Source organism: Anopheles darlingi, chromosome 3 (assembly GCF_943734745.1).
Source record: "Anopheles darlingi chromosome 3, idAnoDarlMG_H_01, whole genome shotgun sequence".
Taxonomy (NCBI): domain Eukaryota; kingdom Metazoa; phylum Arthropoda; class Insecta; order Diptera; family Culicidae; genus Anopheles; species Anopheles darlingi.
In genome coordinates this window covers 13,793,967-13,810,005 of record NC_064875.1, presented here as the reverse complement: position 1 = coordinate 13,810,005, position 16,039 = coordinate 13,793,967, and the positions used below count along the sequence as shown (strand labels likewise).

Below are 16,039 nucleotides of genomic sequence, written 5' to 3'. Positions count from 1 at the left end.
ACAAACGATCTACCGGTAGGTTCCTGTACGTGGTGCAGCCATGCTCCGCAATCTGGAGTCCAAACGCAATCGTGTGCTACCGTTGAAAGCCACTATCGGTTATCCTTTTCATAGAAGCTCTCTCATACCGTGTACGGAAATTTTGAACTAGCCTTTACCAAAAACCAATGTTCTTGTAAATGCCGACTGCACCGGAAACCCGGTACCGGAATCGTAACCAAACAAACAAAAACCCGGGAAAACCCTATTTCATTTAGCAAACCGAGAAAGACCCGGGTTGAGACATATTGCATTGCGATGCATTCGTAGTCGTCGTCGTCGAGATCGGAAGCAGAATCGACTTCATTTGCGGTGGTACTGACGTTGCTGCTCACACGCTGTGTGTGTGTGTAAGGTCCGGCTGAGGATAAAGAAAGCAACCTGCTCATAGAACGGTCCAGCGGTCATTCAGTGTACACCGACCGGCCAAGCATTCACCTTTTGAGGCGGCCTTTCCCCCGGGGGGGTTTGCAATGCTATGTGGAGCCGTATCGCAATGCGAGCATGATGGTTGAGGACAAATACAAACTGTCTGCCGGGACCTTACCTGCCCCCCTCCCTAAAACAGTGTAAATGCAGCAATGCAACGACAGTACAACAGCGGCGCTCGCTGAGGATGTGCATTTGTAACATGGCCCGTCCCCCGCGCGCGTGTGTGTGTGTGTGTGTGTGGAGAGTATAACATGTGAGCAGACTAGATAAGCGTGCAGTGTTGCTGCAATGCAGCCAAGCTGAGCCAGCTGCTGAACTAACACCACCGACAAGATTGCGAGAGTGGCCAGACTAGACGTGACGGAGACAGAGAGACAGAGTGAGAGAGAGGCATAGGTGGATTCATGCCAAGGAAACATGGTGAAACCCAGGACACAGGGGCAGGACTTCTTCCGAGTGCCAAACGACCATAATCCTAATTAAATTCTCTCGTAGCCTTCTGTCGCGCTGCTGAACCTCATGCTGTGCACTAGCCAGCCAGCGAGCAAGTGTCTGGGTTTGAAGTTTGATATACGACCATCGGCACCGGCACCATGTTCACACACACATACACACAGTTCTACTACTCGCCCGATTCCCGATGGCCATTCATTGTCCTACATCCAACCGCTATCCACGGACATTCCTCTTCCTTCCTGCCTTCCGTCCTCCGTCGTTAGTTTCCTAAAAACAAAACTAAACCCCGAGGCGGATGATCATCCGCCCGATGGCGAATCGAACGGTCGGCATCGGCGGCGGTGCATTGTTGTTTATACGATGGACCATGTTATGGATCGACCCTTCCGGTTACCGGTCGCACGTCTCTCGTCATGTTGTTCCGGAGCCGCGTTCAAGCGAGCGATGCACGAGGAAAGATGGACATCCAGGTGGTCAGGAGTGCGCCACTGACACTGACAGACCGATACCGGAGTGCTGCTACTGGCCCTGGCAAATCGAAGCTCACCTGGGTAAGGTCACCTGGGTGAGCAGCAGCAGCATGTAGTTTGATTTCGAATTTCGAATGCATCTACGCTTGTATTGTGTGTGTGTACATGTATTGTTCCTGTTACATCAACGTTAGCATCGATTCTGTGGTGGGTTGCTGTAGCAACGTGAAGGTGGTTTACTGCGACATGCACCAATGGATGCGATGTTTCCATTTCAAGCGAATGTCCAACATTTTTTTGGAACATAAATTACACCTCATTCCATGTACTTGACTACGAATTCGTTCGAATTTTCAATAAAAATTAATCAAAAAAAAAACATTCAACACGACGACGACGACCGGCGCTCTGATATCCATTATCTGTGATCGCTTATTATGAAGGTATGCAAGGCCGCAGAACTGGCAGACAAAGGACAACATCATAGCAACCAATTCCCGGTGATACGGTGCTTCCATTCGTCATAAACTTGATGGCCTGAGCTTGATAGCGAAATTGCATTTCGGAAAGATAGACATCTGATAGTCAGCGATCCGCCATTTGCCTAATGATTCATGCAGACACTGACTAGCCGACGTCCTGGCATGATGCTGCTGCTGCAGCCAGCCAGCCAGCCAGCCAACGAGTCGTCCTGCCAACCAGAGACACACCGAGTGACAGATCGTAGTAGCGTGGATTGTTACCTCGTGCTGCTGGCGGCACCGAAAAAGGAGTTTAATTGGTGCCATAAAGTACGATAAATAATTACCGGCACCAGCAGCACCACCAGCACGAGTGTCATGTCTGTAATGCATTTTCGAACGGTCCGCTGGCAGCAATCGATCGTTCTCCAAAGTCCTAGCACACCCGGTGTGGGGGTTCGGACAAATTAATCGAATCATTCGGTTCGAACGTTCGAATGACCGGCAGGAGGACCCAGTCCCAGTCACTCAATTCGAAAGTCACCGATGCTGCATGTTGTGATGTTGGTGGTTGTTCGTCGTATTCGTGCATGTGGTGTGCGGTGGCCCGTTCCCGTGGCCCAAAAAGCGGTACGGTTGCTGACGAGAAAATAATGAAAACCGGGACCGCTCACCTGGTGAAGACGGGCAGCTGGGAGCCCATGATCTGGAGCCGGACGAACAGTAGGGCGATGGTGGTGATGCAGAGCACCGCCAGCCGGCGGCTAGCCTCGTGAGGCCACCAGCCGGTTGGCAGGGCGAACGATTTCCCGCTCATCATCGACCGGGCCAGATGGTAGATATCGCCGAGCCGGATCTGAAATGGAATGGAACAAACACGAGATGCGATTAGAGACTGGCCGACAGCTCGAGCTCGCAGACGGAATCGAATTGCCACGCTCATTACTGAGGATACGAGATCGGCGAGAAGACCCTGGCAGTACGGTGGTCGAAGTCTGCTTGAGCAGTCGAACATTGAAGCATTCCAAGTGACTTTCTCTTCACTTGGAGGAGGTTGGGCACTACTAGCGCCGGGGTTATTTCGTAACGAGGCATACAATATTGGTCATATTTGGTGTCCACACAGCGCGAAGAAGAAGACCAGAGCAGCCGTCCGGTTCCCTGGGCTGGATTTGATGGAAAAATAATGGATGTCGAAGGTGAACACGAAGGCAATCCTTTCGCCTCTCTTGGGCATACGGACATCCAGCCACTGTGTGTCATCTGCAGACAGAGGTTCATTCAGGTGGTGAAGGTACACTCCCTGGTGTGTGTGTGTATGTGTACTGGTGGGATTTGTTGTCCGGTAGAGGTCGGATTGTTGGTGACAGAAAATGGAGGTGGCTGTTTTCCCCGGGAACTAAGTCGCAGCCTTCGCCGCCCCAAGCACCTTTGGACCGGTATTAGTAGTGGGGCTCCGGGTCTGCTAATGGAATTGTGTGATACCGGACCAACCCGGCCAGGGGACCATCAAATGTGTACCGATGTACTGTGTTTATGCAGCGACAAAACAAAACAAAAAAAAAATCCCGTACTCGTAGCTTACTATGCTTAAGGACCTTTTACCTGGTGTGTTCGGAAAAAAGTTCCATTCTGCGCACACTTTGGCACCGGCAATATTTGGTATAGTGGCCGAATGACAAACATGAAAATCCCAACCCAGGGGATCATCACTGGCCACCTCGTATGGGAATGGGAGTGGTGTGCCTTTGTGTGCGAGAGGACTCCGCGTATTGACTCCTTACAAGACATCGTCGTATGGTTTCGTTTGGTAGAAATGAATCGAAGGCATTTGTCTCTGGGTTCTCTGTTAGCTCATTTCACGACCACGACGCTGGTCTCTACAGCAAAAACATCCTCGTAGTCCATACGAGGTTCAGCTTATTAAGGGGTACCACCACCGGCTACTACGTATGGTTCGCCATTTTGGGAGTTTGTTTTTGTTTCATTTCCATCTCCCGGGCGCCCATTAACGGACCTCATTTCGGTGCGGAGAGTGCTACAGAACAGAACAAAACAGAACGGAACAGAACATCATCATCTTTATCCTGGTGGCTGGTGAACATCATCATCATCATCATCATCGTCACAAAGACTAAAGAGATGGAGATGCGTATTAAGCGGAGGCGACTCATACTCTATCTGGTCAACTCGACGGTTTTTGGGGGCTCGAGACTTAGGTTATTCATCGTCCCTCTCTGGTGCTCTGATAAATAGAAGGTTATTTTCGACTTTTTGTCGACCCCTCATCTGATCTTATTCGGTGCATTAAGGCTTCATATTAATCAGAAAAGGACACACCAGGAGGGGCCCAAGCCCTGGGTGGACAGTACGGTCATTAGAGCCAGAGAGGGAGAGCGGGCTTGGGGTATTGTGCTCCGAAATTAATGTCGGGAGCTTGCGACTGTTATTTGATGTTTTCCAACTGAACCGAACACTCTCGGTGGATGCTTTCTGTTTCTCTCTGTTTCAGAAAACCTACATTCATTGTTTTGCGTTAGCAATTTTGGTGTCAAGGCTTGAGAATGAACGCGGGGACGCCTTTATCATGACGGTTCCGACGTTTCAGATATTCAGGAATTGGCATTTTACAACGATCCTTTTTCAAATGGATAAGCCCAGGGAGAGAGTTCAACTGTCAAAGGCATTTATTAACCTTTCTTTTCTTTCTTTATAACAGAAAATTATAATGATAACTTGCTTACAAGCATTTCATCGTGCACTTTTCAGATGCTAAAACCGACCGAACACTTCGTGATCCCTTTGCTACTCACTTTGCTTCTATTATACGCAGGCCCTGAGGCCCTGAAGATGTTAATGCGAATGGATAAGCTACCGTTTATGGTTTCCTGCACGTTGTGTGTGTGCTCGCCCGCGGTGCAATATATTTATGTGCATTGCTGCTTCGGCCATAAATCATGATCGTAATAGCAAACATCACTCATCACAAGAACCGTGCTACCGCATCAAACCGAACACGAAGATGGTAGCTTACTGTTGAGCTTCCCGCATCCATAACACCTCACATCCATCGACCGCGGATCAGGTTGGTCGTAATTTCTGCGAACTGCTGCAAGTGCCGGGTTGTTGCACCATATTTAGCGATTATGGTGGATACAGTTCGCTATCAAGCTGGTGATAGTAATTACGCTGATGTGTTAGGTACCGCTGGTGGTTATTGTTGATTATAAGGCTGCTTCTGCACAGAGCTACTATTTTTGGATGAAACCAACCAACACACCTTGTTGGGATTTTCCATAAAAAAAAGAGAATATTCAATGTGAAAGCTGATACTGGTAGAGTTTGAAAATGTTGTGCTGCGGGTGCTCCAGTGACATGGTCGCGGTTTTAGGCAGGATTTTTGCCGTTAACTTCACAAGAGTGGTCCAAACCATGACGCTCGATATAGGTGTTTCGGTTCGATCGGGTGTGGAGCCACGAAACTAAACGCGAATAAACTCAACCAAACACGTATACAGGCTTGGTGGTTGCGTTCCCCCTTTGGTGTGTGTGTGTTACAGGCGGATAGCAGCCAGCGTGATGCGGCGAACCACGTATCAGGTAGCAGGTGCCAGGTGCAAAAATTAAAACCCCTTCCGTTGCACACAACCACAGAGAACCCTCCCTTAACCACCAATCTAAATAGTGTATAATCATAGCTCGCGATTATGGTACCGTAACTCTGTGGGCATCGAACACCGAGAGAGGTGCAGGATGCAGCTTGGTATACTTTACTTGTAGCCTCACGGAATAGATTACTCTCTAGTAACAGGGTGTTGCCTTGTTACCATTGGTGATGCCTGTGTTTCGTCCACAGCTCCGATGGATCGCGGCTGCTGCTGACTGAGCGAGCATAAATTATTGCATCATCCTGGACACGCCATTTACGCGCTACCGATACTGACATAAATCGTTACACCGCTAACAACCTAATCCTGATAGGAATAGGCCATCTACCCAACTCAGCAGTACAGACATTTCACGAAGGAAGAAGTCGAAGTAATGACGATATTAGCAGTTTCGATTTGATAAAAGGTGCTGCTTTCGAGCAGAGTAACGTGTTTTGAGTAGTTTCATCCTTGCACTTGTACGATTGCAGCATCGAATATAATACCATCTCCTGGTGAGCGTACATCAATAGCTGATGCATAACTTCATCTGTGAGCTTCTATTATTTCGCCCACATACAATGTGTGACCGAGGTGGGATATTATGAAAAGGGCTGCGTTACTAGGCCACACCGACCGACAGTAATTGTGTGAAGTGCTGTGTGCCGGAAAGCCGGCTGAAGGGTTGACTGGCTGACAACCTGAGCTGTTCATTTGAGCATTGCCGAGTACGTCACTTCCCGGCGCCATAAAGGGCACACCCTATACAATGGATGGCATTCTTCTGGCAGGTTCATTGGAGCTCCCGTGTGCGCATAAAAGGAGCGTGCGAGCGTCTTTTGTGAGCTGCTTCACCAAACTTCTTATTGGCCTGGATATGCATTAACCAGCTCATGGAGCTCATGCAGTGCTGTCATACGAGACATTGCGCAAACAAACCCAGGCTCTAGAGCATGCTGAAGCCTTTTCGTGTGATTTTACGGAAACTGAGAAGAGGAGCTGCTTCGGGAAGCTGCAAAACTTGAAAGCAATCGTGCGTTCCAACATCCAGGTGCTGGTAGTCATGACGTACGAACGATATACCATTGCTGAGGAATGCTATTCTCGAGCTGCAGCATCTATGTTAAATCGTACTAAATACCTTTGAACACCAGGCATGAGTGTTGCTGGGGAATCAGATTTCTCTGTCTTGGTTTGGTTTGCGTTGTGGTTTGTTAGGATGTTAACAACATGCGCAATCATAGCGGAGCACTAAAACCGTCTAGATGATATCGGTTTTGATCGATACTATCCCAGGTAGATGTGAATGATGAAGGTATGAATTTCGGCAATGGTTTCTGGTGAGAATTTTCGCGCAGTCTCCGAAATCAGGACACACGTGTGCATCCGTTGTTGATTTCTTTACAGTTCACTTTTAATGCTGGCCACTACTTTCAATCATTTGGAGCCTTTCAAACCGAAGGATCCAACATGATGATGGCAATGATAATAAATTACATTCCATATTGCATCACAGATTTATGATTAATAATGATCGACCGAACGAACCGGATCCAACAACCGTCGGTTGGCAGAGTGGCAGGAGAAAAAAAAATGCGAAAAATCAGACAGCACCTGATGTCAAATTACAAGCCCTATCAATCATTCAGCGGGGCCGACAGGAAGGCACAACGGGAGAAAAGGATGCTAAGGAACAAAAAAAAAACAACATGGACAACCTGGAAAGCTCAACTCCACTCGACTCCGGCTCCGGCTTCAGTAAATGGCAGGTGAAGTGGGCTGCATGTAACCCGGGGCAAAATAAATCTTCCCTTTAATTGACACAAATATGCGCCACCATGGACACACGCAGACACACACACAGCAACAGCAGCATGCTGCCAGCATAGGGGCACGAAAATCAGTCGGTATGACTGGTGCTGCACCATTAATCATATGCACCGATTGTGTTCGCCGCCGACGCTGCCGCCGCCACCATCACTGCCAGTGTACCAGAAATTAATTTCGCTCTCGTTTCATTTATCATAGATTAAAATGTACCCCTCTCACCCGCACCGAGTGCTGCTGCGACAGCGAGTTGCGGAGTGGAATGGTAAGCGTAATGGCGGCGACAAAATATACAGCGAAAACAGAAAAACCAAAAAACAAAAGTTAAAAGCAGGGCAACTGTCACGCGAGTTCATTAGTTTCAATTACGTACGGCTACGGAAAGGTTTTAATATGATCTCTCGCTTTGTATGCTGGATGCTGATCATATTTTTTTTTGAAAAACATTTTTAGTCAACCGATTGTAACCCAAGGTGGTGCATAATTTATGCGACCCCTTTGATGCGGTAATAGAACTTTTCCCTCCCTTCATACACACGCAAGCACACACACACATACAAACAGATCTGCAGGTGCACTGCAGCTGTCATTCGCATTCGCTGACGTGGAGCATCGTGACAAGCGAAGGCGTCACGGTGCGGTTTCGGTTGGTTGTTGGGCTGCGTGTTACTTGGGAGAGGGGCGAATAGCGGGTGGAAAACACATGTAATTACTCGTGGGTTCCGCTTTTCTTCCTCTGTTTCCCCTCCCCGGTCTTCCTGTTGCCGGATTTTTGCCACGGTACCTTTTGACGCGTTGTCACCACCGTTGTACGGTTTACTTGCAAAAGTTGAGTTTCCGCCACGCTCTGCTTACACACACACTCGCACACACTCGCACAGTAACTCTCGATAGGCGATGCGGTCGGATTTGGTAGCACTCGTGGCATGGCAGCAACAACGACGACAACGACGACGACGACGACGACGATGGTGAAAAGTTTGTTAAAAATTCATTACATTTTGATTTATGTTCACCGCCGCCGCGGTGCCACGGAAAGTTTGTCGGCAGCGCCAGCGATGGGGAAAACGTGAAACACCAAAACCGTGCATCCCCACCAGAACCAACACCAGGAACCGCCATCAGTACCATCCACCATCCGGCCACCGGTACACCCTGCACGGTTCCGCGGTGCCGACCGCTGCTGGAGAGAGCGGCACATTATGCGCGACTGGATCCGGTAGATGGATGTACCGTATGGAACTGTGTAATACCGGATCAGATGCTGAAGCTCGCTCACAGCTCGTAAAGCTTTCGTTAATGTTGAAACCGCCTGATACTCAGAGCGAGGGGTTTTCTGTAACACCATACCGTAGCTTAATCAACTGTGTGATAATCACAATGCAACTCGAGATGGCTTTGATGGTGGAGAATGATACTCAAAAGTGCATCCGGTAACGGTTTGAAGTTAACAAAATATGGAATGATTTTTTTGCTTTCGGACTTTTTTTATTTAAATTATGATCATTTTCCAGAGTTAGCGATTACCGTTAAGGATGCCTTGGTATACACAGACCATCAGTTTGTGTTAAATGAGTGCATGAATATGAATCACATCCTTTCAGCTTCCACTGTCTACTGCCCCTAAAGCGAAACATTAGATCGAATTCAACGAACATTCATGGCGCCCGTGAAGTGACCAGAGCATGTGGTACGAAGTCATCCAGGAATAAAACCGACCGATGGAAACCATTAAGCACTGTGAGCACTGTGAATGTGCTAACGCGTGAAAATATTTATTGTTTCCAGCGCATTCATTAATCTTGCAGCGGATCGGCATACACCGACCAAACGGGAAGCCCAAACGGCTGGCCACGAAAATCGAAATGAACCCCCCGTCCCTCCGTTCGTTTGCTTACGTTTTGCGTTTTCCCTGCTTCCCTGCGATTCGGAAAATTCGATCGGAAACGATTGGTAATTATGTCCGGTGTGTGCGTATGGCCGGTACAGCGTTTCGAATGGAAAGCAAACAAGCAGATAAGCAAAAAAGGCAGATACGTACGTACGAAATAAGAGAGAGAAAACACTGTTGACCATAGCAATGTGAATGGAGAGAGGCAATCACGAATGTCGCAATAACAGCACCGTAAACAGAGCAGGCAGTGTTTTGATTTTTGTAAATTAAAACGTGTCATACGATTGGCGTTTGAAGTAATTCACTGGACCAGTGTTATTGAACGAGATTGGTTTGAAAATTGCAGCTTAAATATGCAAGGGCGCACCGTGATGTTTATAAAAGCGGGAACTACTTAGTTAATGAAAAAGGAAATGTTAAAATATTAAAATGTTATCGAGCTAATTGCTCTGAATCATTTGATGTGGCAAAGCGGTTCGTATATAATTAAAGGTTGTTCGATTTTTAAATCCATTTCATGGCTTATATACTAACGTCATACTAACTTATATAATACATATGCTACACGCGAGACGTATCGCGCTTCTAAATGCAACGGCATAAAGGAGAAAGTTTTACGCGAGACTATGGTCTGGAGGAACGTGGAACGTTGCAGCACGCCACCATCTATCTTCCCACTATAAAACCCTTTTCAACCTCGAACGATGACACTTGGCGAAAGTTAGCTTACAATGTCTCCCGGAGGATATGTATTGCTTCAGCCAAGGTGAAAGCGCGAGCTTCATGAATCGAAGGATGAACCAAGAAAAATATAAAAAGAAAACGGTTGCATTAAAGTCCTGGCCTGGCGTGTAGTTTCACGCGGGGCATGACTTTGGAAATGCTTGAAAACTTCTGAACCCCGAGCGGTTAAGCTAAGGAATACGTACTTCTTCTATGCACGCACCTGCCAAGGCCACAATGGACTCTTTGTGCGCCCCACAATGGTAGCGGCAGTGGTGTAGCTAATAGAGACAATCTCTTCTTAACACCATGGCTTGAACCAATGGTCGGTAGCCACTGCAAGCCTTAGAGGTGAGTCGCACGAGCTCGAAAATGATTTCCCCCTCAAGGTTCGGGGGAGGGGGAGGGGAGCACAAGTTTGAATTTATCGTGACGTCGAGGGGAATGGGGAATACGAGACCTGCATATGGCTTCTCGCGATATCAACTTTCCCAACACCCCACGGTGCCGTTACAGTACGGGGATGAAGAAAGTACGCCCCTTCTGGACACCCCTGGACGTTCAGGTATGCAAAGATGGATCCGCCTTTAGCCAGTCCAAACGCGCCGCGGTAGGGTTTGGGCCCTGAAGACGGTCACGGCCAACGAAACGGAACGATAGTGTGTCCGGGTGTACTCGATGAAAGTTTTTACAGCGCGTTTACGTAGATTTCTTGCTCCGCCGGGACCCGGGACCCGGGAACGTGGTTTCTTGCCGTGGCAGTCAAAGGTAGCGAGCGTCACCTTGGCGCTCGGTTACCAGCATCCACCAGGCGCCATCTATTAAATGCGCGCTAGGTACATGCGGATTGGAACATAAAGCCAGCGCCAGGTAGCTATATCTTCTAATGTCAGGAAGCTGAGCAGCAGCACCAGCACCACCATCGTGGTGGCTCATAAGCTCATAAAAAGGAAGGGAGGTTGTAATTTAGCTACTAAATTGTGCTAAATCGGTCCGTCGGCTGGAGTGCAGATAACGATAGCTCGGTGCAGTAGCTGCTCGGTGCTGATTGGAATCGTGCAGGAATGCGTGCTGCTGCAGCGATGCTTGAGAGTGGATTCAAGGATCTAAGCTAAGAGCTAATCCTTTGCGGCCCACATTGAGCTTGCACTCAAAGCCTCTCCTTTAAACCAAACCTTTGTTTAAATAAAATTGGTTTGAGTTCATGATCCAGGTAGTGAAAATATTAATTTAAAACTTTCAACTTTACTTTAACTCCAGTAACAGAAGGTATAAGAAGGTGCAACATAGGTTCCTTAATAAAAATGAAATAATTATAAAAACACTTAAAACACAAAAACAAAACTAAAAATATTCAGCTTCAAGCTAGAAGCTTCAGCTTAAGCTTCAAGCTAGAAATGGAAAACATCAAAATATGAAAACGCCTTTAGTCAAAAGAAGCAGCGCAAGTAGTCGAGCAGCCCCAGCTTGAAGCACTAGAGCTGGAACCGGCAGCTATTTAAATCATTTCTCGGAAACACACAAGGAACCAAGGAAAACATGCCTCACAATTTCCGTACGTACGCTCACAATGTTAGCCGAGCGCAAGCGACGTTACGTCGGCTAAACAAAACCATTGTAATACATCCATTGCCTGTAGCTAGTTAAGACACTTCCTCCCCCTCGCCACCTTCCTCGAGACGGGAACCGTCCGGTGACCAACGTGACCAAGCACCGGGTGCGTTCGCAAAGATCGTCGGCGGAAATGTACACAACATTATGCCTCCATATGCTCCGTTCGCAGCACGTGCCTGGGTGGTTGTCCTTTCGTTTTGGAATGAAATATGCGCGCGCAAGAGAGAAAGGGAGAGAGAAGTGGAGAGTCTGGGACCGCCTTCAGCAGTGGGTTATCTTAGGGGCCCACTATCGGCAGGATTTGCATCGTAAGAACGTGTCGGGTCCTCAGTTGGGGTTGGCGTTGTTTTCTTTGTTTTAACCCTGAACGCACCCGGACCTTCTGAGTGAAGCTCAGAACCACTTGGGAGACGCACGTCATCCTTCCGACCAGACCAGAGCATCGGCATGGGCTAGCTTGCTAGTAGGGGTTTGCTTTTGTTTTGGCATTTATTTTACCCCCAACTACTACTTGGCAGCTGGTTGCGTCCGTTGTTGCTGGCTTGGCTTGGCCAAGAATGGGATCATTCGCTTGGATTAACCATCCAAGGCGCTTGCTTCGGACCGAACAACGAAGTACGCAGAGAGAGAGACAAAGGAAGATCAGAGTTCGCGGGAATCATTGGCACAGTCTAAGGCTAAAATAATCAAAGGTTAAGTGTCACCGAAAATGCTCCTTGGCAGTGGGAGAAGCTACCCGGCTGGTAAGACTGTTCGACATCGACAGCTACCAGGCGCCTCCATCACCATGGCATGGCACACTGCTGCGTTTGATTCATCGGGCATATCGGATGCACTAGTGTGTGTGTGTGTGTGTTGGTGTTGATGATTCGTAGCAACCAAAGAAAATCGTTCAAGTGCTGAGAGGACGAACCGCAGACGCAAGGCAAGCATGAACTGGAAGTAAGTTATCCTTGCGGTTTGTTTGCCGATCGATCGAACGGGAACATGGGACCCGAGAGCTCGGGCGTGCATACGATGCAATGCTCTGTGCAAGTTCAAGCAGTAGAGATTCCCGGAAGAAAGCTTACATTTCCGACAAAGGATGAAAGCGAAACAGGCATCCGTTCGAGAACGGTATTTTGAAATACCGGCAGCAGTAGGGAATGTTCGATAAATATTAGAAAACTCCCTTTTCTGAGTATCTGAGATAAATTGTAAGGGAACAATGTTGTATTGCCTTCATCAAAATGGTTTCTGTAAAACTTAAATAGCACATTATTTGTATAATTTTTAACCACTCATGTACGTGTAATGTATAGATTACATTTCCTCAAACCCCTATAAACCGCGGAACCAAAACAGTAAAACTGCAACGATCGGAAAAGTATCGATAAGTAGTTCAATAGTTCGGGTACACACGGGGCGTACGTGTACGACGATGGTTCACGTTTCTTCCTTAGGGTTTAGCCACGTGAGCACCGGGAACAGCAGCACGTTCGCTGGAACATGTTCACAGCATCGAAAAGGGGAGAGGGGGCATTGTTTATTCGTGTGCTTATTCTGTGCGCACACGCTCCATCCGGATGACGCAAAAGAAGCTTTGGCTTACATCTCCGATCCTATGTCCAACGTTATTCCTCGTTACAAGCTGCAGCATACGAGCTCGACTGGAGGACACCGACTACCGACTGTACCGAGCAGGGAATTGGAAATTTGAAGCGACAGTGATAAATTCAATATTATTTATCGCAACATTACCACTGACCTCGAATGGCTTTATTGCTTTCGACGTTGTTCACAGAACAATCGTAAAGCGCACAGCAAATGCACAAGACGGTAGACTTGGGGCAGAGGTAATCGTATTCAGCACAAGCTCTCTTTATTGTTTCATCGTAAACTAAAGTGGTTGTAGGTTCGAATGAAGGTCAGCAATGTGAGTGAGTCAGTCGAGAGCATCCTAGAATAGGGCGAATTGTTCGATAAAAGTTTGCTAATGAATACACTAACTTTTAGAACTAAAGCTTTTGATTCTAAAGCACACCAGTGAGGCATAGCAGCACCGGAAGCAGCCTGCAACATGAAGCCCGATGTTATGCAACCATTTCAATCAATATCGTTTTCTGAACCAACAGGAAGCTGCTAGTTTCTGGGAATATTACATACAATGTTCGAAGCTGATAGAGAGAGAGAGAGAGTGAGAGAGAGGAAGAGGATGCCCTCTTTCTTTGCCTTCGTGAGTTGAGAATATATTAAACAAGTTTGCTCGGAACACAAAGCTTCGATGCAATATCCTGTGCCCGCCGAAGACTATTTGCTTTCGATCCAACAAGCAGCAGCAGCAGCCGGAGCAGTAGAAATGGTTAATCGAAAAATGATGGAAAGAATTTCTTCAGCAACTCCTCCTTTCGCTCCCTCACACACTTTCCACGATTTCCTCAAAACCTGAGAGTGAATGTGGCAACAGCATTCCCTCGGCGCTCGTTAGCCGCTCTCTGCAACCTAACTGGGTACAACCGAACGCTAATGTTCGAAGGATAATATTCATTTATTATTCGCCATGTAGCCCAACGGTTGGCCGCAGGGGCTTGGCGGCTGCTGTATTACACCGCACCGCAGGTTGCTTCCAATGGGTTCCCCGTAGTGCATTGGTTTGGATCGGAATCGGATCGATCGACAGTCGTTTTTTTTCGGTTGGAACCGTCGAGTCGCAGTGCGTGCAACGCTAGAGTTAATCGATTCCAGCATTTTGCCCACAAAACCAGAACCACGATCCGGTTCAGTTCGGTTCGGTTCGGTTCGGTTGGTCGACCAAAGGAAAACAATGGAAAGCCCTCCGGTAGGGACACAAACCCACAACGCGAAAGCGAAGAAAGCATCACAAGAGGTCGAAGGCAAAATGCAAAGCCCTTTTGCTTCCTCCCAGAAATGGCTTTCTGGCTCCCTAAGGGGCGAAAGGACCTCCTCGCACAGCAGGGAGGAGGGATTGCGCTACACGAGTGAGGATGACGGTGCGCTCCAGTCAGCCGAGCCTCGAACCGGGGGCTCGAAAATCCGGCTCCCAGGGTGGTCCTTGGGCCCTGAGACCGCTCGGTTCGCATTTATTGACTCTTCAATGTGCGGAGTGCGAGCTATGCGAGGATACATGCTTGGCATTTCGGCACAACGGGGCACGCTCCCTCCTCCCCTTTCCCTTCTTACGGCTCGTTGAATGGCCGCTCGGCGGAGGAGTCGCAGCAGCATAAAATTGAAATATTCCCATAAAGAATCAATTTCATAAGATCCGTTTCTTTTTGCGTTTGCTCGCAAGCACGGCGGGATGCTTGGAGCTCTTACTTTGAATGATATCCCGTGGGGAGGGGAACCATTCCGCCGCACTACCGCGGTCGTTTGAAGATCGAATTCCCTTTCCCCCCGCGAAATCATTCATCCATTGTAAAGTGTGTCCGCACCGTCCGCAGACCATGCCACCGCGGGTGGTCGGGTTGTGTCCAGAAATCAATACCTTTTCATCCCCTTTTCCGGATGCTGCTGCTGCTGCTGCTACGGTGGAAAAAAGGGCTTTTCACAGCACAAAGCACAAGCCATGTGCAGTCGAGTCTTAGGGAAGGGAAGCAGCAACAAAAAAAGAAAGAGAAGCCAGGTTAAAGTTAAGAGGCCCCAAGGGACTCCCACTTTTTCCACTTTTTCGAGACTTTTCCCGGAGTAATTAACGACAGACTTCACACACCGCCATCGAACGGAAACATTTTCCAGCACCGATTCCCGGCACTTTCTTTTTCGCAAATTAATTGATTTCCCCACCAGCCCCACCAGAAGGTGCACGCCCAGAAAGTGCGATCGTTGCGAACGCGGATAGAAACCGCGGATAAGAAACAAAAAAAAACCAAGGGATGCCACCACCACCACCAGCGGAGGTAGTGCCATTGTGTACTTTTTCTTTGAAAGAGAATGCAAAAGAAAAAGAGGTAAAAGAAGGATCAACGAACGGATGGATCCTTCGTCCTTCCGTCAATCCTTCGGGGCGAAACGAAGGAAAACGTAGCGGATAAAGGCAGGAGGTGAGCTCGAAGGAAAAAGGGATAATAATGGATTTTCCTGTGGCCATGGCCAACCGTCCCCCTTTACCTTGGTCGTCCTTTGACTCATTCCCTTTCTTCGTGAAAAGAAAGTCCCGAAAAATGGAGATTTTGACGGAGTGGGTGAAGGGAGGTGATGCCCCTCCTTCATGCGCAAATGGGACCGGTAACAAATGTTTTCTTTTCTTCGCCTTCTCGTTGCCTTTTTTGTTGTTGCTCTTCTTCTTTTATTCTGTTTCGCATCATCCCTCTTCGGGTTTTTTTCCCGGGCGTGCGCTGCTGTTTGCGTGCCCGAAAGATTACAAAATTTCATTTAAGCCGCGGCAAGGCGTGGCAAGGCGTGGCAAGGCCGGGTGGGGGCTGAGTGAAAAGTGTGTTTTAAAAATACATTATGTTCACCCTTTCACGCGAATTTTCC

At 48.1% G+C, this 16,039-nt stretch overlaps 1 protein-coding gene across 4 annotated transcripts in view; it reads right to left on the bottom strand.

Annotated features, from left to right (window-relative positions):
- Positions 1–16,039, bottom strand: part of LOC125958262 (protein O-mannosyl-transferase Tmtc3) — a 128,141-nt gene that overhangs the window by 23,969 nt on the left and 88,133 nt on the right. For all 4 annotated transcript variants that reach the window (XM_049691502.1, XM_049691501.1, XM_049691503.1 and 1 more), the window contains exon 8: positions 2,533–2,714. In XM_049691502.1, the coding sequence (XP_049547459.1) occupies positions 2,533–2,714 (182 nt within the window). The remainder of the gene's footprint in view (positions 1–2,532; positions 2,715–16,039) is intronic.